The sequence below is a fragment of the Strix uralensis genome, chromosome 3 (genome assembly GCF_047716275.1).
Source record: "Strix uralensis isolate ZFMK-TIS-50842 chromosome 3, bStrUra1, whole genome shotgun sequence".
Lineage (NCBI taxonomy): Eukaryota > Metazoa > Chordata > Aves > Strigiformes > Strigidae > Strix > Strix uralensis.
This window is the reverse complement of record NC_133974.1, coordinates 12,726,843-12,747,676: the sequence shown is the minus strand read 5'-3', so window position 1 is coordinate 12,747,676 and position 20,834 is coordinate 12,726,843. Positions and strand designations below refer to the sequence as shown.

General features: G+C 38.1%; 2 protein-coding genes across 7 annotated transcripts in view; one reads left to right on the top strand and one right to left on the bottom strand.

Annotated features, from left to right (window-relative positions):
* Nucleotides 1–10,529, top strand: part of VSNL1 (visinin like 1) — a 90,711-nt gene extending 80,182 nt beyond the window's left edge. For all 3 annotated transcript variants that reach the window (XM_074861527.1, XM_074861525.1, XM_074861526.1), the window contains exons 3-4: nucleotides 8,393–8,608; nucleotides 9,550–10,529. In XM_074861527.1, the coding sequence (XP_074717628.1) occupies nucleotides 8,393–8,608; nucleotides 9,550–9,747 (414 nt within the window). In that variant the 3' untranslated portion in view covers nucleotides 9,748–10,529. The remainder of the gene's footprint in view (nucleotides 1–8,392; nucleotides 8,609–9,549) is intronic.
* Nucleotides 10,530–11,976: 1,447 nt separating this feature from the next.
* The window catches only part of SMC6 (structural maintenance of chromosomes 6), a 41,128-nt gene continuing 32,270 nt past the window's right edge, over nucleotides 11,977–20,834 (bottom strand). For all 4 annotated transcript variants that reach the window (XM_074861523.1, XM_074861522.1, XM_074861521.1 and 1 more), the window contains exons 24-28: nucleotides 20,535–20,660; nucleotides 19,041–19,146; nucleotides 17,611–17,763; nucleotides 15,777–15,874; nucleotides 11,977–14,482 (exon numbers count right to left, since the gene is read on the bottom strand). In XM_074861523.1, coding sequence (XP_074717624.1) covers nucleotides 14,374–14,482; nucleotides 15,777–15,874; nucleotides 17,611–17,763; nucleotides 19,041–19,146; nucleotides 20,535–20,660 — 592 coding nt within the window. In that variant the 3' untranslated portion in view covers nucleotides 11,977–14,373. The remainder of the gene's footprint in view (nucleotides 14,483–15,776; nucleotides 15,875–17,610; nucleotides 17,764–19,040; nucleotides 19,147–20,534; nucleotides 20,661–20,834) is intronic.

The following is a 20,834-nucleotide window of genomic DNA, read 5'->3' as shown; positions in this document are numbered from 1 at the left end:
CTTCCCTGATATTCAGCAAAACATAATCAGACTCATTTTTTTGCTGACTTGAGAGAACTTGATTCCTCTGAAGGAATGTGGCTGGTAAAAGCCATGCAGACCTGTAGTACAGGGTTGTGGCATGCTCCAATTCTGCATTTTTCCAGTGGGTCAGCTCAGTGGGTCTTTTATCTGTGTAAAGCACAATAAAAAGGCTAGAGTTGAGCCAGAAAATGGCTTTTCTCCCAGATACTGAGCACATGCTTTGGTGTGAAGTGCTTTGGTACATGTATAACAAGCTGGAAGGAGATAATAAACCTTCAAAGGCTGAATGGGAGAAGAGAGAGAGACAGGAACACTGATAATGTTTTGCTCCAAGTAAAGGCAGATGTAGGAGGAACACAAAATGAATCTCACTTCTGAAGCACTGTAGCTATATTAACATGCAAGAGAAAAAAATACATTGATGCAGTTGCTTCATTGCGTATTCCATCAGAAGCTGCAGTCCTATACATGGACAGGCTACATATCATCAACTGTGATAATCTCGCTGATTCTTGAGTTACATTAGTGCCTTAAGGTAATACATTGAGCTTGGATTTCAAAAGGTACACACTCTGACACAGTAGTACCATTTTCATCCATTTATTTGTATTTTTGAAGGCAGAGGAAATACAATTCACTAAACATGAACAGAGTTTGTTAGAGCTATGCTTGCTCTTTCCAGCTTCATCTGCAAAGTAAAAATAGCTTAGCAAAATAAATTTTTAAGCTAACTAGCCTTGTAACACACAAGATGTGGTTGGGCAAGGCTCTCAGCTTTGAAATCTACTCCACAAAACCCTGCTGCTATTCCAGGAAGTTTTACATGCATCATTAACCCAGAAGATGCCACCAACCCGCCCATTTTCCTCTGGCTGTATCTGTGGTGGAGCAGAGATCAGGGATTCCCATCAGCCCGTTAATGCAGCACTTGCTTCAGCTTGTGGAGATTGGTGGCATCAGTACTGTAGCTGGGGATGAGCTATTGCGAGAGCTTTTAGGCCTCTCCTAGGATTTCTCTACACAACGGAGTGATAATGCAGGGTAGGGAGGAACAGAGGATAAGAAGAAGGTTGAGAGGAGGGTCCCCATCTGTACCACAATTCTGAATATCATGTCTGGATCTGTTACAGCATCTCATCTCTAGCACAGTGCAGAAACATCATTCAATTCCACACCCTGGAATTTCAGTAGTGAAATTAAATCGTTGTAACCCTCACTTAATTTTCTATGCATATGAACAAGACAGCCACAGACCTTTCAAAAGCATGTGATACGCCTTTCTGTGCTGATGTGCTGCTACTCTGTGGCTGAGAGCTGGGAACACAACAGGAACACCTGTATCTCTGGGATCCAAATCCCTTAACATTTGATTAAATTCTAATGGAAGCATGCATAGTTGCTGAAATTACTTCTGCTTCTATGGAGCCAAATTCTTGGGTGCTCATTCATTGCCTGTATTGTCTCTGCAGTAAACTTCTGCCTTGGAGAGCTCTGAGACTGAAATCCTCAGTGGTTATCTAAATGCTTTTCATTTAAAGGGCAGTTGGGCATAGGAACCACAGAAGAACTTCAGCCCAGTGAGGTGTGGTTAATTGCCTCTGGGAACAGGATCTCCAAAGTCTAGACAGAAGAGTTGTGTGAGAAAAGCCCTTGGAAATCCACAGCGAAAACATTTGGACACCTTAGAGTGAGGGAAGATCTGTCTATGGAGGTGATTGCTCAGTACCCTTCACTGCTTGTGTCCCTTCATGTGTTTTGCCTTGGTTGCCTAAATGTCCTTGGGGTCTGGACTTGAATAACAAACATTTGGATGTGTTTCAGTTCATTAAATATCTCATCCAATGAATAATAACTCAGGGAAAACCTTTGACAGAACTAGAAAGTGGTAAGGAAATGGTTTCAGATTTAGCATGATCATAGGCCCAATTCAGAACCCACTGAAGTAACTGGATTGTTTGCATTGGCCCATACTGCTAATAATGTAGGTTCTGCTTAGTATCATAGCGGTTAAGATGCAGATTAAGTGAAAGGAGAATTTTGAAAATTATTTGAGTTAAAGATTTTAAAATATATTTAGTGGGGGAAATACTAGAATCAAAAACTTCTGTCTCCTAAAGCAATTCCTCAACCACTAATTTGTTAAAAAAAAAAATGTTTGATCTCTTTCTGATCCCTCAAATATTAGTTCACACAAGCTGTTCCCAGTTTGGCAGCTCACAGTTCTCTGATCCATACTATGCTGTAGCTGGTGCCTTCTCCTGAGCTGCCCGTTCAGCTTGTCTCAGATAGGGGAGGGAAGCAAGTGTGGGGTTTCCATGTCCACGCTGAGACCTTTCAGCAGGGAAAGGATATTACATCATCCCACTGCTGTGATTTTGGAAAGTCTGTTTTGTAAGCAAGCACTGCAAACACTTGTTCAGCCAAAAGTATGTAGAGGATAGCTGAGAAGAAGCCTAGTCTGAGATTTACCAGGACTAGAAGTCTCCCTGCTTAGGACTGTGAAGACTTACTTTGCTAAAAAACATAGTTTAAGCTTAATGATCCCTCTGCTCCCCCTACAGCCAGTCAAGGGAGAGATCTCTGACACCTAATTTGATGGCTTCAGGTGGCTCTTTGGAGAAGCCTCTCTCCATTGACCAAGGAGCAAAGTACAGCACCGACCCCAGGCGATGCTGTGGCTCTCACACCCACAGGCGTTCCTGGGCTCACAGCCCCATCCTGCTTGGCTTCGCCCTGTCCCACTGGTCACCCTTGGTGGAATGCTCTCTGCCAGCCCTCTCCACTCCAGGCTGGGCACAGAGGCAGCTCACAACATTCCACATTCATTTCACTGGCATTGCTCTGGAGAATAAGGGTGAGACATAACATGAACGAGAGGGGTATGTTGTGCCTTATCCTTTCTTAATCCACACATCCTCAGGAAGTCTTGAAAATGTGTCTCTATCTAGTCTAAAGGTGTATCTGTCCTGACCTGTGCTTGAGCTGTGTATTCCCAGGGCAGTCAAATCTTTTCCAGAATGATGTCCTGGCTGTGTCTGTTTGTTCTGCTGTGGTTATGCTCTTCTTACATTAGTTTGCGGTTTTGTACAGAGAGGTGCTGGCAGGCACAGGCTGCAGCCCTGCAGGTCACCCTGGCGCCCGAGCGGCACAACCTTCGGGACAGGTCCCGATGGTCACACCCTGTACATCTCTTCCCCTTCTCATGCCTTAAGACATGAAGTGCAAGAGTACAGTATGTTATAGTAAATTACAATTATTTTTTCTAAAGGAAAGAACTAAAAAATAATCCTTTTTCTTATCTCCTTGACTAACTCCTGCGTTGGTACTGCTGGCAGGAACACAGAGCTTCGTCCTCTTGAAAAACTAGTGAGCAGCAACTTGCTCCCCAGTCATCACAGTCATCCCCCTCAGTGAACTCACTTCGAGGACCTGTAAGATGGGGCTTGACCAGCAGCTCTCAGCATCTGGGTTCAAATTTAAGAGGTTTTCTATAAAAAATACCCATCTGAGCTTCTACCAGCAGCCAAACTTACTGATTCTCAAAGTGCTCATGTTCTCCACTTACAAAGGTGAACTCAGTGCATAGCAAACTTATTAAAGGGAGGAAAGAAAACCCTAACAAAGTAGATAAAAAGGGTAACTCCTTTCTAAAGTATAACAGCATCAATTGTATAAGGTTTTTCCCATGGGAGCCAACTGCCAGGCTTGCTTCCACGTGCTGATGATGCTTGTGCTGCTCCTTGCACTGGCTGTGCCTTGCTCGTCACTCTTTGCTGCTTCAGCCCTCAGCAGATCATGGCAGTGCTGAGCCCTGAACAGGGAATCTCGTCTCCTGGGGGAATTGGCAGCTGCTTCTTCCATCTTCTCCAAGCCCGGGATACAGAAGCCCCGTACCACCTTCTGCTCACCTGCTTCCAGTTCTGCGCTCCAGTTCCCATGTTGGTGCTGGAAGCTGTGACCTTACATCCGTGACCAAATCATCACTTAGGCATGTGTAGGCAGCATGTTCAGCTTTTCGTACACTACTCAATTCTGGTTTTCTCCATTTTATAGCAGAATTTCCCTTTTAATAGAAACGCATCTGAAACGTGATAAAGCATCACATGAAAAACAAAGCACCACTTAGGCTGGTCTATAGATTCCCTTCACTCCTAACAATGAAGGAGAGACCGTTCTTTTGTGGACCCTGGGGAATTTGGGGAAGTGTATTGCTTTTGGTTTTTTTTTCTTTATGTTTTAGCCACATTCTAAAGCTTTAGCCATATGCTTTAGCGTATGCTTTATGCTTTTTCAATAACTCCCTCCCAAAGATGATCTGAATAGAGTTGGTCACAGAGTTGTCTGTGAACAGCCTCACTTCAAAGACACTAAAGCATCTGTAGCCAAGCAGATAAATATTTCTAGGTATTAGATCAGTTCCCCCCAGACTTAAGTTATGTATAATTTGTAGATGCTATTTGCTAGATATTCCAGGACCCTTTGAAAGCCCCCCATATACCAGAAGGGTGTCCAGAAACACTCTGGGAGATAAGAATCTACAAGACAATCTTCTCTGAAATTTAAAAGCAGAACAAGAGGGATTTTTTTTTTCTCTTCCTTTTTTCTTTCCTAATTGGTAGTTGTCTGTAGAGATTGTGGAGACAATGATGGTGTGTAGGCTGCACTTTTCAGTGCAGCAAAAGGGAACTAGTTGCTTTTGTATGTAGATTGATCACCTGGACACGGGTTTGCAGAAGCAGCTGAAGGCACTGACTTGGTCAGTGGCTGTAGCCTCTGAAAATCCCAACTGTGTTTCTTTACTTGTTTCATATCAGAGTCCCATATGAGGCAGACTAAACCACCCTCCTCATATTTCCCCTGCCAAAAATGGGTGTTTGTCTTCCACAGATCCCTGTCTCCCATTGCCACTTGGCTCAGACTAGTCTTAAAGTAGTTAAAGTCTGTGCTTTTACACCTTGCTAAGGCCTCACTGTATTTTAATAGTCAAATAATGTTTTACCAGAGCTGGCTTCTTTTGCTCTGTAATTGTTTTGGTTTCCTTTTACTCCATTTCTTATTTATGAATTATTTCAAAACAGGCCAATGGAAGTCTTCAAGTAGATTTTTAAACAACTTTTGACAATGTTTTTTTATTGTTCTGAGCTAAAAATAATACAAACCAGCAGGTACAGACTGAAGAAGAGTGCCTGCAGTCCCTAGAGGACCTTTTACTGAATTTGCTCCCTAGAGTGAGGCAAATAGGAAAAAAAAAGAAGAAAAAGGCATCAGTTCCATTTGTTCACCTTACTAGGCTGTAAGTGCCAAGGCTTAGCTCTGAGCAGTGCCACTGCCTTCCTCACCTCAGAAAACAAAAACTCGTCTGTGATGAAAAAAATTAGAAGGATGCTCTTCTCCCTGCTACACAAGGTTAATGGTATGACTGGCACAAGAGGTAGTCACAGCTTGCTTATGCTCCTCTAATGGGACACTGAATGATACGTTCACCAAGAATAATTTAGAAATGGTCTTTGGCATCTCCAGCCACTGACCCTTCCTAATCCCCCACTTTGTTCTTGGGCTCTTGAGTATTTCTGGGTGTCTGCCACTTCTTCACCGTTTTTGTAAGTGAGCTTCTTCACTGTAGTTTAGTTCTTTGATCCCACCAGTACATTTGTACCATTTCTCAGTGTGGATCATAGGAGAGGGCACCTCAATGTATTTTGGTTCTCTGGACAGCGAAAAGGACAACCCCATTTCCCTCCAGCTACTTGCCTTTCTGTTATAGAGACTGCAGAGTCACAGTCAGAGAAATACTTGATTAGGCAGCATCCTCAGCAATAGTCAGCTCTTAACAGAAACACTTGAAAGACTGTAAGATTTTGAAGTGGGTTTTTTGGTAACATACACATCACAGGACAGCGTTCAGTACAGATTTAAAAAGCAAGAGATTTCTCTTTTCAGCTTGGAACAGCCAGCAAGCTTCCAATAATAGAAGGGGGGAGCAGTGGAGTCCTGGTGGAGCTGCAGGGCACAAAAGCCACTACTTAACTTCTCCCCAGTGGTCTGCAGAAGTGTACATCTATCTATACACACGTAAAATTAAATATCACCTATGATAACATCTGCGATTGGTACTTAAAGTTGGGGGACAGGTGGATCATGAGGAAGAAGAAGCAGTGATCAGGATTTTCAATAACCTGCAAATAATGTTCCGGTTTTGGATAACATTCACATAACTTTGTTCTGACACAGCCAAATGCAGGACTGTGAGCCCAAAGAGCCTTCCTGCGGAGGGAGCTACATTTGCTTTAACAAAAGGTTGAGGTTTGCACCAGAAGAGCCATTCAGCAAGGTCTGGTAGCTGTCACTGCACTCCTGAATTGTATCAGAGAATCCATGTGTCTTTTTATGTGTTTACAAGCCCAATCATGCTTACCACACTGGAGTCCAAACATTTTTAAAGGTCAAAAACCAGAAAGTACATAAAGAGTGGCAGCAGCACCTTGAGGTATTTACAGCTCCATCAATTTGGATTATCAAAATAGAAATAGGTTGAGTTGAGTACAGGCACGTAAGTTGTATTTTCAGGGGGAGATGATACCAAATGCCTTTCTGCTACTGGAGAAGGGGTGTAGAAGCAGTGGGTGGATGCTGACCCATACAAAGTCAAATGTGAAAATCACAACTTGAACAGCGATGTTAACCTGGACAAAATACCACTGGAACAGGTACAGCGTCCCTCTCTTTTGTTGCCTTCACACCATGTTCAAATATCTTCCCCAAAAGATACTTGGGAAGTGAGATGGGCACACCTGATACCCCTTCTAGGATAATACAGCAATTTGCATCCCTTTGAGGATAATTCACCACAGGGCAATATTCTGAATGGATGGAGGTGGGCAAAATTTAACCCTACTCTCTCTTTTGAGGGGAAGATTTTACAATGACTATAATGCAACTGCGCTAGAGAAACGATTGTATCATACCTCTTCAGCAATGCAAAGGTTATCCAGCATTGTGTCTGAAGTTGGTATCAGAGAAAACAGTAAGTTTAAAGGAAACTTTCAGGTTAGGACCCGTTTGGCAACACAGCAGTGGCTCCTGACATGACCTGCATGGCCACATAGTGCAAGCAGCTGGCTGCACACCAAGTTTTGCATTTTTAGGGCAAGACACAGTATCCAAATGGTCATTTGGCCTCCACAAAGGAAAAACAGCAAAGGCTTGCCGTGTTCTAAATCTGTATTTAGTCAGAAAATGAGAAGTGCCCATTTCTGTATAAGCTGTGAGATCCCGAGATCCCCCATGAAATCTGAGTGTATTGCTCAAGAGCTTTCACAGCTGACCACAGCAACCATCAGCCTGCAGCAAAAGCTCTGGACAGGGAAATGGAAAATTGTAAAATGTAGACCCACCTCCTCAGCTGCCACTGAAGTCTTTCCTTCAAACTTATATTGTTAAATGCAATACTTACTAAGAATTGGAATTTAAAAAAGCACAACATGAAATGGCTCTCAAACTGGGAGTAACACACGTTTATAATTTAGGATCATAAAAGCCTGCATAAGATTGTGCTGGGAATACAGAAACAAACATTATTTGGGTACAGTCCCTGCACTGCAGTGGGACTTCAGCACTGGTTTAAAACTCCCTTTCTTAAGAGGTATTTTTTTCTTGAGTCTGAGCCACAGAAAGAACAACTCCTGTCTCAAGTGTCTTAAATCATACATTTCCCAAGGGAGAAAATATCAGCTGAAAACCTACATGTCATGGTCATTTAAAATATTTTGTTAAGATATAGTTAGTTGCAGTGTTCAATGATAATGGATATTAAACATGAAAAGCATTCCTCTGTACTGTTTAGCTGAATCTCCGTTCTCATTTATGTACTTGTATTAATGTTGGTTGGCAGAACGGAACATATGTTCCTGGTTTTTTTATGCTATGTGTGGATTATTTTTTTAAAATAAATGTAATTATATAACAAGCCCACACATCTATTTGGTTGCAACATGTCAAGGACTGGTTACTCCCAGGCAGAAAAAATACTGTTAAAATGCACCTTGGCTGCTGTATTTCACAGTCAGAGAATATCATATACAATCTCTCATTTGCACTCAACTTCATTTTAAGGTTCATCTAGTTAATTTGGCTTTAAATTAGCGTTAAATATTTTTGCAATATAGTTTGTGGTAAGCTAAGAGATTTTTGTAGAAATAAGTTTTTAATAATCATTACACTGTAACTGTTACAGAAACTTACATTGCCTATCTTCAGTTCCACACAGAGCTCACCAGCAACTCTTCATAAATGCCTCACTTCAGTATGGCAGGTACAGAGCTTGATTTCTTACGTTGCTTACAGTTCTGTTAATTATTTTATTTTGCAGTTCTTTCCATATGGAGATGCTTCAAAGTTTGCCCAGCACGCCTTCCGAACCTTTGATAAAAACGGAGATGGGACCATCGACTTCAGAGAGTTCATCTGTGCACTGTCCATCACCTCACGAGGCAGTTTTGAGCAAAAGTTAAACTGGGCCTTCAACATGTATGATCTGGATGGTGATGGTAAAATTACAAGAGTGGAAATGCTGGAAATTATAGAGGTGAGATCAATATGACACTCAAAAATAATATGTCTGAATATTAATGAAATTTGATTACTTGTTCACATACCCTTTAGGTTTTAAGCACACAAGAAGCTGTACTGTATCTTTAAAAGTGTGTATTACATACACTTGTCCTTTACTGACTCATGCCTAAGTGGTAGAAGCACAAACATCTTAATAGATGTAATCTTTGAAAATTGCAGAGTACATATGTGCATATAAGCTTTTAAATAACCCGAGGTAATTTTTTTTTTCTGATGAACAGATTAACCATAAGAACAGAATAGCAAAGGATTTACAAAGCCCATCATCTCAAAATCACTTGACATGCATGAAATTACTGGTTTGTAGCTCAAGTAGCTGAAACCTTATTGGAGATTAACTTTAGATGATTACAGAAATTTACAGGGATAACAACACACTATTTTAAGTGAGCTCTCACAGATGGGCTTCAAGATGACCCCAGCATATAACAAACAGGAAGGATAAAGTTTACCATCTCATCATCTGCCGGCTACTCGCTGCAATAGTTAATACCATATTTTGCTCACATGTACACATAGAAAGCTGTTGAAAGGTGATGACTTCTAAAACCGATTATTCAGAATTTATGTGAAATATTTCAGCTGAGTGACTAAAAGCCAAAATAAACAGTTGATCCAGAGAATAGGGTACAAGTTCTGCACTGTGAAACAGAAAGCCAAAGAAATTCATTCCAGGATGCCAAATGCAACCACCAAAATAAATCTACATCTAAAGAAAGTAAACTACATTTTTCCTTGTTTTACGTATATGGACATCAGCTCCTAAGAAAAAGAAAAAAATCTTTAGGGAAATGGGCAATTATTTTAGTGTTGCAATATCTTTCCAGAATTTAATTGCATCAGAAAATCAGGTTATTTTGTATGTTGAATCTTCCATTTGGTTTCTTTCCAAAGGCCATCTACAAAATGGTGGGCACTGTGATAATGATGAAAATGAACGAGGATGGTCTGACGCCTGAGCAACGGGTAGACAAGATCTTCAGTAAGATGGATAAGAACAAAGACGACCAGATCACACTGGATGAATTCAAAGAAGCTGCAAAGAGTGATCCTTCCATTGTATTACTCCTGCAGTGTGACATTCAAAAATGAGCTTGTGTACAATGCGTCATAGACTGCACAGAAGTTTAATGTTCCATTCAGTTTGCAGCTATTTCCACACACACAAAAATTTGCTTGGACTACCTATAAATGGACTTGCTTCTTGTGTTTGAAACACTTGTGTGCATGAGAATGTCATTTGCTAAAGAATTTTAAAAGTATATATTATAAAAATAAACTGCCACAACGTGATGTGTGCAATGTCATTTCATAACAGCCCTATTCCTCTGAAGCCTGTGCAGCAGTCCTGTGCTGCAGTGAATTATATTATTTATTGTTCATGTTTTACTGATGCTAGCTCTGTGTCTCCTAGACTGAGTAATGTTAGTGACACTGAATTCCCATGGTAATGTTAACTGTTTATTATAAATCATGTCACCATTCTGCTGTAAAGTAGTACTGGACAGACAGAGGGGAAGAGTTCCTCAGCTCTTAAGTCTGATCCACACGTGTGCTTGTATTGTCAGTGGATATAAATGTACTTCATTTGCATGCCTTTTAGGTTTGCCTTAATTCTTACCTCATTTGCATCCCTTCAATCTGGAAAGAGCTATGTCAGAGGAATGCAGTATTAAAAAAATAAAATCCTGCTAAAATTATCCCTTTAATTAAAAATATATATAAATATATATATATAATATGTTTAAAATATTGTTTTATTGGAAGTTTAAAGGTTTTATTGGAAGTGTATTGATCTTTGCCTGAATTTTCAAAAGCTTCCACAGAGGTTGCAATATATATGTCCCAAAATAAATTTATAACATTTGACCTTTTCCCCTAATTCTTATTTCATGTCTTTAGCACTGTAATAGAAAAAAAAATTCAATCTCTTTAATTATGTCACTGTACTACTGGGAAATACATACTTCATTATGAAAGCATGAAGAAAACTTCTTTGCACTCACTCACTAGAAGAGTCGTATTATATGAAACCGAAAGTTGAAGTACTTACATTTACCAACAGAGCAGCTGTTTATCCTCCAAGATGCTAAGATTTAACAGTATACCTACTACGGAGCTTTTTAAGCTAGCTGGAAGTCAAATACAGTTTATTTGCTTGGCCTAAACCTGGCCTTCTAATGTTTTTCCCTCCTTAAGTAAGCGTCATTCCTCTTACCATATGACATTACCCCAGGTTTAACATAAATAGACATGTTAAAAATCATTACTGATAAATTAACCATAAAGTATGATGATTGAGAAGGGATAGTGAAGAGAGCCACCTTCCTCCTCAATTCTATGTGCATCAATCAAGTTTATCTCTATACTGTGGCAAGTACAAGTTCTGCACAACCCTGGGAAAGGATCAAGAACTAGCAGACTGCCAAAATTGCACATAAAAATCTTCCCTACATCACATTTCCCATTTGCTTTAAACAGTTGGTTGCTTGAAGGATTACAAAAAAAAGTCTGAACATATTACAATTGCATGTTTGATCCTTCTTCTTTACCTTACAAAGAAAGGAGATGGTACTCTTTAATAGCTAAAAATCAAACAATAAAACATGACAAACCAAATTATTCGCTGTATTTTCAAATTTAAAAAGTAGAGCTCATCTTAAAATTGAGGGGAAAAAAAAACCCAAAAAGCAACAAAAAACAGTTTTACACATTTTGCTAACAAACGTGGGGAGAACACAGAATCAATCAATTGTTGCCACAACCACAGCCATCCTCTCATATTTAAGTTTCTTCATATTCCAAACAGCAAAATGCAGAAATTTCAACTACATTTAATACCACAATTTTTACTTAGACTGCACAGATATAGTCTTAGCAAATTAGGTGGTGGTATACTTTGTATGCTTGGCTGTAACTTAAAACACATTCTGAAAATGTTACGTACTTCTGAGAATGATATATATGTCCATTGTTTCCACTTAGGCTTAAATTGCTAGTTGTAGAAAGGATGTTTAATATTCCTGGGAATTTATGCCTCTTTGGTTTACATATACTTAGTAGAGAAGCAGTACCTCATTCTACATTTCCCTGCACCTCGAATTTATGTAGCTGGACAGGCTCCATTTACTTTAATGCAGCATTAAGCAACCACATTGCCATCCAAAATGGCCAACTCAAACACAGTCACAAAACATAACATCAGCACTGCATTCTCTCTCTAGGTAGCTGGTATAGTAAATTCTGTATTTAAAGTACCAAGAATAAGATGGTTTTGAGACCTTAGTAGGATCACTGCAAAAATAAGTGCATCCAAGCAAGTGCTTCAATAATTGTTTATTCAGAGTTAATCCTCTACCATGAAAACAGTTACTTACAATAATTATACAGTCAGGCACACATTTTCATCAAGTACAGTGGTAGATTAGAATAAATACAATACGTTGATCTGAACCAAAGACCAAAATTGTTGCCAACAGCTCCAATATTTCAAGTAAGTCTATAGAAAACTTGGGAGAAAGTTGAAGTGTTAGCTCAGTAGGAATGCGATAATTTTCCTTAGGCTCTTTTCTCCACACAATTCACTACAGAAGTACTAATGAGGATAAATGCTTTTCTCTCTCCTGCCTCCGCACTCTTTATTTTTTGAGTGCTGAAGGAAATCAGGAGGAAATAACTCTATGCCATTCTATCATTCCATACTATAAAAGGATCTGAAACAGTTTCTAGTTTCATCATAAAATCAAGTCAAATTAAACACGTGGGTCATGACTATGTAGTATCGAGGACTCCCAGTACAAACGAACTGGGCTTGAGTTTGACAAGTTTTGCCAAGTACGCACTTGGTATGGTTCCCCTCCACCCCCCCATTATTTTCACGTAATCCTGAAGTTGTAAGTATCTTTCATACAGATTGCATCAAATCACAGGATTATGGAATTGTTTAGTTTGATAGGGACCTCCAGAGGTCTCTTGTCCAACTACCTGCTTGAAGGAGGTACAACAGTCTATTCAGACCCCAACAAGCCTCCAAGGACAGGAGTTCACAGGATTCTACAGCCTGTCAGGACAACATGTTCAACTGCATCGTATCTTCATCATGAACAGTCCCCCCCTCCCCGTTTATCCAGCCAGAACCTCCCCACTTCAGTGTATGACTGCTGTCTGTCTGTCTTCTGCTATGCACTTCAACAAAAAGCCTGGCCCTGTTTTTGTAAGTAACCTTCTCAAGGCTGCTGCTATGAGTCTGTTGGCCCATTACCCTGGGCTTTCAAAAGTAAACATCTGAAGCATTTAAAAGACTTAATTCCTACAGTTAGAATGCACTAGAACTGCAAATAGCTTTCTCAGTGTATTTTCCTTCAATACTTATCTAGCTTCCATATTTTACAGATACCTACAAGTTCAATACATCCTTGAATAAAAACTAAACATTAAAGAACACAAAATACCATGCAGCAGCTAAAACCAAAATTGGCCACAAAGTCAAGTGAGGTTTTATTGAGGAACTTCTATTTGGTAAGTAACTGCAGAAACTGCAGAACTGTTCTCCAAATAGTCTCAATGGCTTTTGTATCCCCATAACATCAAAAAAAAAAAAGGTATGTCTAATGGCTGAGCTCTAAGTGATTATTTTTGAAGAGCTCCCAACAATTTCAAGTTCCTGAAAAAAGGAGAACAGAAGAGAGAAAAAAGTTAATTCTGGGCAGTTTGAAAAATCTGGTTCTTTCTCTCTCTTATCCCCAATAAATGCTTGCATTATTTAACTAAAGCAAGTTTATTTTAACTGCTCTGGTACAGTCCCAGGGGAGCATGGGAGGGGAGAGGGGCAGGGACAGGGACACCCAACAAAATGCAGGCCTACAACGCTGTAGAGAAGTTACCATATTATTTCCCAGAATTCTTATTCCACTTCATTCCTCTTTGTTGGAAGGACTTCTATCACTTTTGTTTATTATAATATAATGAATATCTGCAGACTGAGTCTATATCTGCAAACTCAGACTGTGCAAGAACTTAGTTTATTGGAATTAAGAATCTAAGTTTATAAAGCCACATTTTGCTAGGTTTTGTAAGCCCACGTCCAAAAAAATTTAAACTCTTCCCTATAAACTCTTTAGGAAGAAATAAACACTTTTTTCCTGCCCAGAGAATATACTGCAAATAGATTTTTCACTTCTCTAATTATGAAAGTATAGACTGTAAGTACTAATAACTCCTTCATGTTTAGCTGCTGTGGTTCCCCTGGAAAAAAATGAAACACATGTTTTACTGCATATATTAATTAGCACATGTTTAAGAAATAGAGCTAGAAGAAACCAACATTTTTAACTTAACGATGATTTTAAGTGTGTAGAGACGCTGAAACATTACCACAAGTATCAGTTCTCACTGTTTATTAAAATATTACTCCATAGTTATACAAAATATATTTAATCTTTTCCAGAATGAAAAACAGAGCAACTGATAAAAAATTCTACAAGTTGGTAGTTAAAAATATCAACTGAACATTCAGGATTTTCTCATCTCAAAACTGTGCTTATTCTTGGTCTGTACACACACAGTAACTCTTAAAAAAAATAGTTAAAAAATACAGGAACGTCTTCCTGAGAGTATTTAACAAAAGACCCTCTTATCCAGCATCAGGAAGTAATAACTTTACACACATCATTACGTATTTTATCTTCAATAGTATGCCATATTCATACACAGAGATACTTATTCATCTTCCTCTTTGTTATTCCTATTTTGGAAATTCAGTGTTCTTTGGCCTCTTTCAGGGTCTTGCATTCGGAGGATTCGAATATGGGAACCCGTAGGCAAACAACTAAAAATAAAGTATGCATCATTTAAACAGTGCTTCTCCACAAATTTTAGTATTTCTATTTGATTCTTTTGATTACATACTTTCCTTTAAAGAACTCCATCTTTTTTCTTTGACAGTTTTAAAAAAAAAGTAACACGGGGTAAAGTTGTGGCTTCACTGAACTGATACTGGAGCAGATTTCAGTAAGAACTTGAGGTAAAGACAATGACTGATTTCAGTCATGTGATTTCTAACAGACTACCTTCATTATAGAAAAGGTACTTTTAAGAGAAACTCCAAACAACATGATTGAATACAGTTCATATTTGCCTTACAGATTCTGAAGTGGCACACACTGTATAATCACATCACACTTAAGAATGAGCAAAGTTACTAAACATACATTTATACAGGCTTCTCCACCAATTACCCTAAATGTACTTTTTCTGAAGGTGACTGCGTACTTTTGTTAAATTAAACGTTTGCTGAACATGCTACATGTAACAAAATATAACAAAACCAAACTGCACTCGAATTATTAAACTTTTAAACAGTAACCATACAGAAAATTCCTATGTTTAATGAATACACTTTCAGAAATTCCCCACAAAGCACTTCCACTTAAATAACAACAGAATACCGTTATTCTACTTTTTCTAGATTTTAGTAAGGGAAGACAATTAAGAATAAATCAACCTCATTTTGAGGACTGCTTAATTATCCTCCGCAGGCTTCACTAATTACACCTGGCTAACAGGGAGAAGAGCTGGCTGCATAAGGTTAGACGGTGACTGTCCCTTTAAGCTGTCCATAGCTTTACCAGGGACTTATATGGAGGTTTTTAAAGAATTTTGGGCTATTAGATCAAAAAAAGAAAAATGGGAGTAAGTTATCAATTTCTAGATCAGTGATATTAAAAAAAAAAATCAAGTACAAGCATCTTGAAAGTACTGTAGTATTAACAGGAAAAATGGAATAAATGCAGTGTCTTCTGTTAATTTTGGGAGGGGAGGGAGATACAGGGCCAAAAGCTACCAGGAGCCTACTTTACATGATAAGCATTTCAAAAAGCTGTTCTACTTAAGATAAACTGATTCAAGTCCCACTAAACTACCATACTAAGAGACATGTAAGAAAGAGTGAAAAACCTAATAAATTCCCAGAACCCTCAGCAACAAACTGCTTAGTTGCCGATATTCTACAGCTACAAATAGCAAAATTTCTTTCTCCTCATATTTACTTTTTTCAAGTTAAAACTCCTTGCAATAGAACCTCCTTGGTAATTCTACCAGGAAATAAAACATGACAGTATTACCTCATACTTTGTGGGGTGAGCAGAATGAACTGTCGATGATGCTGAGAGTCAGCCACCTTAAAAATCATATCCATTGCAATTCTTCTGTTAACCATGTCCTAAAGACAAAAGATTTATCAGGTAGCGATACTGACCATGTACTTCACTGGCCTATTATTGTACAAATTAGGAAAAGTGCTTACAAATAAATTCATTAGAAAATATCTTAATGGAAAAACCTACCAGAATTAATTCATGTACAGTAAAGCTTAGCTAAAGAAAAGGCTAATAAAAACTAGAGAAACATTAGGGTTAAATTCTAAAAGCTACAAATTACAGTCTGGGAAATTCTTAAAGTCTACTTTTTAGTATACATGGACAATAGAAAGCTTCTATGGAAACAATCACACTCCTACTCATAATGTTCTTCTATCAGCTTTGACATACACATAGTACTTCTTACTTTATTGGTATGCTGAGATGAACTGTATTTTAGTAATGTTTCCTACAAAATTCTGCCTCAAAATTACCTGAAAGGATTTAAGGGCTGCATGAAACCTAAGATATTATGTAACTTGCTTTTATTATGAATATTATTATTATTATTACTACCATTTTGAACACAACCTTATGCATTAGGCTTACTGAAAAAGATGTGTAACTGGAAGCTATTGTTAGCAGGGGTTAAACAAAGCTGTGCTTCTGTACACTGTTACACACAAAACTCAGCATCTCCTTTGCAAACGTGCTGATGGGGTCCTCTTGTGGTTGCTCTCCAGGATTACACCAAAAGTTAACTACACAACCTGGAGACAGTAAGGTTCCATTTACCAGCACAGCAGTAGAAAGACAAATTGTGTGGAATTATTTATGGAACAGATGACATGGAAATTCTCTGCAGGGACTACGGTTCTGAGTATCCCCCCTCTTCTGGACTGATGGATAAATTTCTGCACAATTAACTTGTAAAAGAGGACCTAAGCTTTGGAAATCATCTGAAAAATGACTGCTTGACCACCTTAGATTCATACTTTCCTTTTTGAAATTTTTTATATACAAAGCATATTATCTTTTTTTCCCCCCCTCTAGGTCTGTGAATCCCAGTAAAAAAAAAATCATTGATGGGGGAGGGACACTGAAAGCAAAATGAAATAATCCAGCATCAACTATTTGTCTCACAGAACTAATTATTTTCTCAAACCATACCACACTGCATATTAGTAAGGAGGAAATAAAATGAAATATACTAAAAAATTGGTTAATTGCCTATCTAGGGAAGCTGTACACAACAATGAGGTTTATCAGTTTCAGCTGACATTAGTTCATAATTATGTTCATTATTCTGCACTTTTGGAAAGATGCTACTAGGTGAAGCATAAAACAAATTTCTGAGTAGCAACAGTGAACTCAATTGCTACACATGCTCTGAAAAAAACACATTGATATTAAAATTGGTAGAAGCCAAAGCACATGCTAATCCCAGAACTGCCACAGCAATATGCAGAGGCAACCTGTGACAAACACAGTAACAACTGCATGCTGAACTAATAAGAAGTTGTATTTTATGATTTTTGTGCTGAACTAAGCTTGAAGCATGTAAAATAACAAGAGACGCTTATAGTTCTGGGTACCAACTTCAGAAACAGAATAAGCTTCAAAAGTCACTAAGCAAAGTGAACAAGATCCAACACGTTTTATTTTGGGGGATTTGGTTTTTGGTTTTGTGGGGTTTATTTATTATTATTTACAGTTAACTATAGTGTTTTACAATCTAACCAAATACAAATAACAACCCAACTATTTCACTAATTTATACAAATCAAAATGGCAAATGTAGTTTAAATTTAAACTATACCATGTAGACATCAAATTCATCCAAGCATCTGAAAGGAGATTCAGTAATGGACCACAGAGAAAGAATGAAACAAACTGTTGAGAAGGAACGTTCACCTCCTGATAAGGATCTCACATCATTATGGTCAGCTTTGTCTTCTTCTCGAGGCTGAACCTTGAAATAAAAATATTAGAGCAATTTTTAAACCTGAGATGGAGACTTACTAACAGAATCATAATTTTAACGGCAAACACATTATACATGAACAGATAGAGGTCACCTGAGAACAATTTTATGCACTTCACTGCCACTGCCATTCTGGAATGGGATGGCTCCTAGCCATTTCATAACACATTTCCAGGATTCACTGCAACAATTCTCCATCGCAGTAAAATACATTGAACAGACTGAATGACTCTGCCAGTGTCTTCTTATTCAATTCTCTATTTTTAATAGCGATTAAACAATGCTTAATAAATGTCAATCAGTGTAGTTATATTACAGTAAAATCCAATGGTTACTAGCTACAATAGAGAAGCAAGTAATTGATTTAGAGCAAGAGTTTAAAGGAGGAACAGTTTCTTTAACAGAATATGTGAAACATTGTGAACAGTCCTTTGGTTCCATTGATTATGATGACACCTTGTGGCACTCCCCCTTTAAGTTTAATCTTAATCATTTTCTTCTCCTGTTAATTACATTAACAAGTTAAGCAGGAAAATAAGAATTATTTTGGAGTGAGGTCTTCTGGTGGGTTTTTTGGGTGAGAGTTCTTTTCCTTTTTTCAATTTACCTTCCCTAACTATAGATCTCTTGCATGAGAAACTTGAAACATCAGCTATCTAAAAAAGGTATTCTGGTCATGACTTGACATTTTATGGACTGAGTTTGAGTTCTTCAGATACATATCCTTCACCTGTTTAATTAGGACTGTGTCAACACGTATTTATGTTGTCACATTTTTCCCCTCAATTCCTAAGACTGAAGTCTCCCACAGAAACAAAAGTAAATACCCCCATGACTAAAACTTTTTGGGAGGTATGTTAAAAGATACACAGAAAAAACATAATATTGAAGCTTTCAGCCATTAAAAGTTGTTTAAATAACAACTAGAGCCATTATACAATCACTCAAATAAAGGCAAACTTCCTGTGAATGAAATTGGAACAAGTAATTTTGAAAGACTTACTAGGATGACTCACTAGTAAATTCTTATCCTCAGGATGACAGTCCAAATTTATTCTATGTAATCTAACAACCTGCCCATATAAGATGGCAATATGGTTTTTGTTCTTGCTTGTTTTCAACATCCTACAATTTAGCATATCACGTTTTAGAGAAGGGAGAACAATTTCTTCTATCCTTAGCAATGCATGTTCTAGTAAGCTGATATTAAAAAAATAATAAATCATTACATATTATAATAATTGAAGTAATATAAAATAACTTACTGTTATTGACAGTGTCTCATTCTTGTGATCAAAAAGTATTTTTCCAGAGCAAGCTCGAATACGTAACAAATGGTCAAAGTAGAGTTTGCATCGTAAAGAAAGGAGCCTTAAATCAGTTAAATCAAACAAATATTAGGCCAGTAAGTTTTAAAAAACATGAAAAAGTGACAAGTTTTTTACCAACAGTTCCACACCATAATCTTAACTATTAAGCCCTGCTCCATTAATAACATCTTCCCAAATCAGTTACTCTCAAGCAGGTGACATCGATACTGGATGTATTGGACAGAATCACTGACACAAAGTAACAAGGTAAGAAATCCAGATGTGCAGCCTTTGTATTTTCTAGAAGTCTGTTTCAATAGACTGAAAGGTTTTTACACCATTCTTCCACAACTTCAAGAGAAAATGACCACATTCCACTTCTTTCCTATGAAGTATTAGGACTGCACAGTAAGGATAGTAAAGAATTTGTGGACTCTGCTAGACTCCAGGAATTAAACAGTGTTGATTTCTCCCCCCTCCCACCCCAGTTCTAGCATATAATTCCCCAACAGACAATACATCACAGTTCCTTCAAGAAAGAACTATTGTTCTTTAAGCCATCTCAAAGTGGGATTCATACTCAAATTTAGGCACTAGGAACAAGATTCAGTTTGACATATATGGGCACCATAAGGCAAGCACCAGATTCTGCAGGTAAATCTTACCCACTACTATTTCTATACTTCCACCTGCAAAGGCTGGGATTCTCTTGATCATTACTATTTGTCAGGATCATACTGTCACTCCCACCAAATCCCAGATCAAAAAGTAGGAAAGCAGAGCCTACACTGATATCCCTCAATTTCTGCTGAAGCGAATGCTAAACAAAGAACTGCACTGGAAAACAGACCATCAGTCCTTTCGAAGGGAGGCCACCACAACACCTTCATTGATAGATATAGGATACTAAGGGACTGAAGCAAGAAATCACAGGTGCACTCCTGGTATGGACACTCCATGAGAAAAGCTGTCAAATGGCAGAATCTAAATAAAGATCTTGAAATTTTTTCAACACAGGGCAGAGAAAAAGTGTTTTGCTCACAAGGAAATTATGTGAGCACAGCACCACTAATCATACTCGATGAAAATGAGTGACAGTCCAGATGATGTTGCTGATATTTTACTGACCAAAACCAGCACTGAAACACTGGAACAAAACTGCCTTGGATTAACTCAGCATAGTTGAGGCCTTCAGTGTGAATCAAAATACAGAATCCACTGATCACGTTCTTTTTTTCAGCTGTCAGTCCAGGCCACCTCTAAACTGTCAGGCATGACAGCATTGGATCTGGGAGCAAGATTAGGTTAGAAAGATTGCTGTGAATACCGCCTTAAAGGTATCTCATTCTCATGGATCTACTCTATAATTTTCACCCTGGAATATGGGCACATACTTACATTTACATGTTCATTTATCTGAAACCTGAAATTACAGTAAAATTAACTCACCTTAAGAACTGCCGATATATTTTGAACCTCTGTGTCATTATTTCTTCCAGCAGCCTAATAAATTTCTTTAAATTCTTTACTTTACTGTTTGCATCCTCGTATCTTTCCTTTGCATCATGAAATTGCCTGTTTTAATTAACAGAAAGTCTAGGATAAACATGTATTACACATTAAAACCGAGCTATTGTTGTAAATGCTGAAAATCAATTTAATAATCAAAACATTTAAATAAAAACCTTCTTGTGAGGATCTATGTTAAAGCTACAAACACTTGATGAGTCAAGTAAGACACTGTTCATG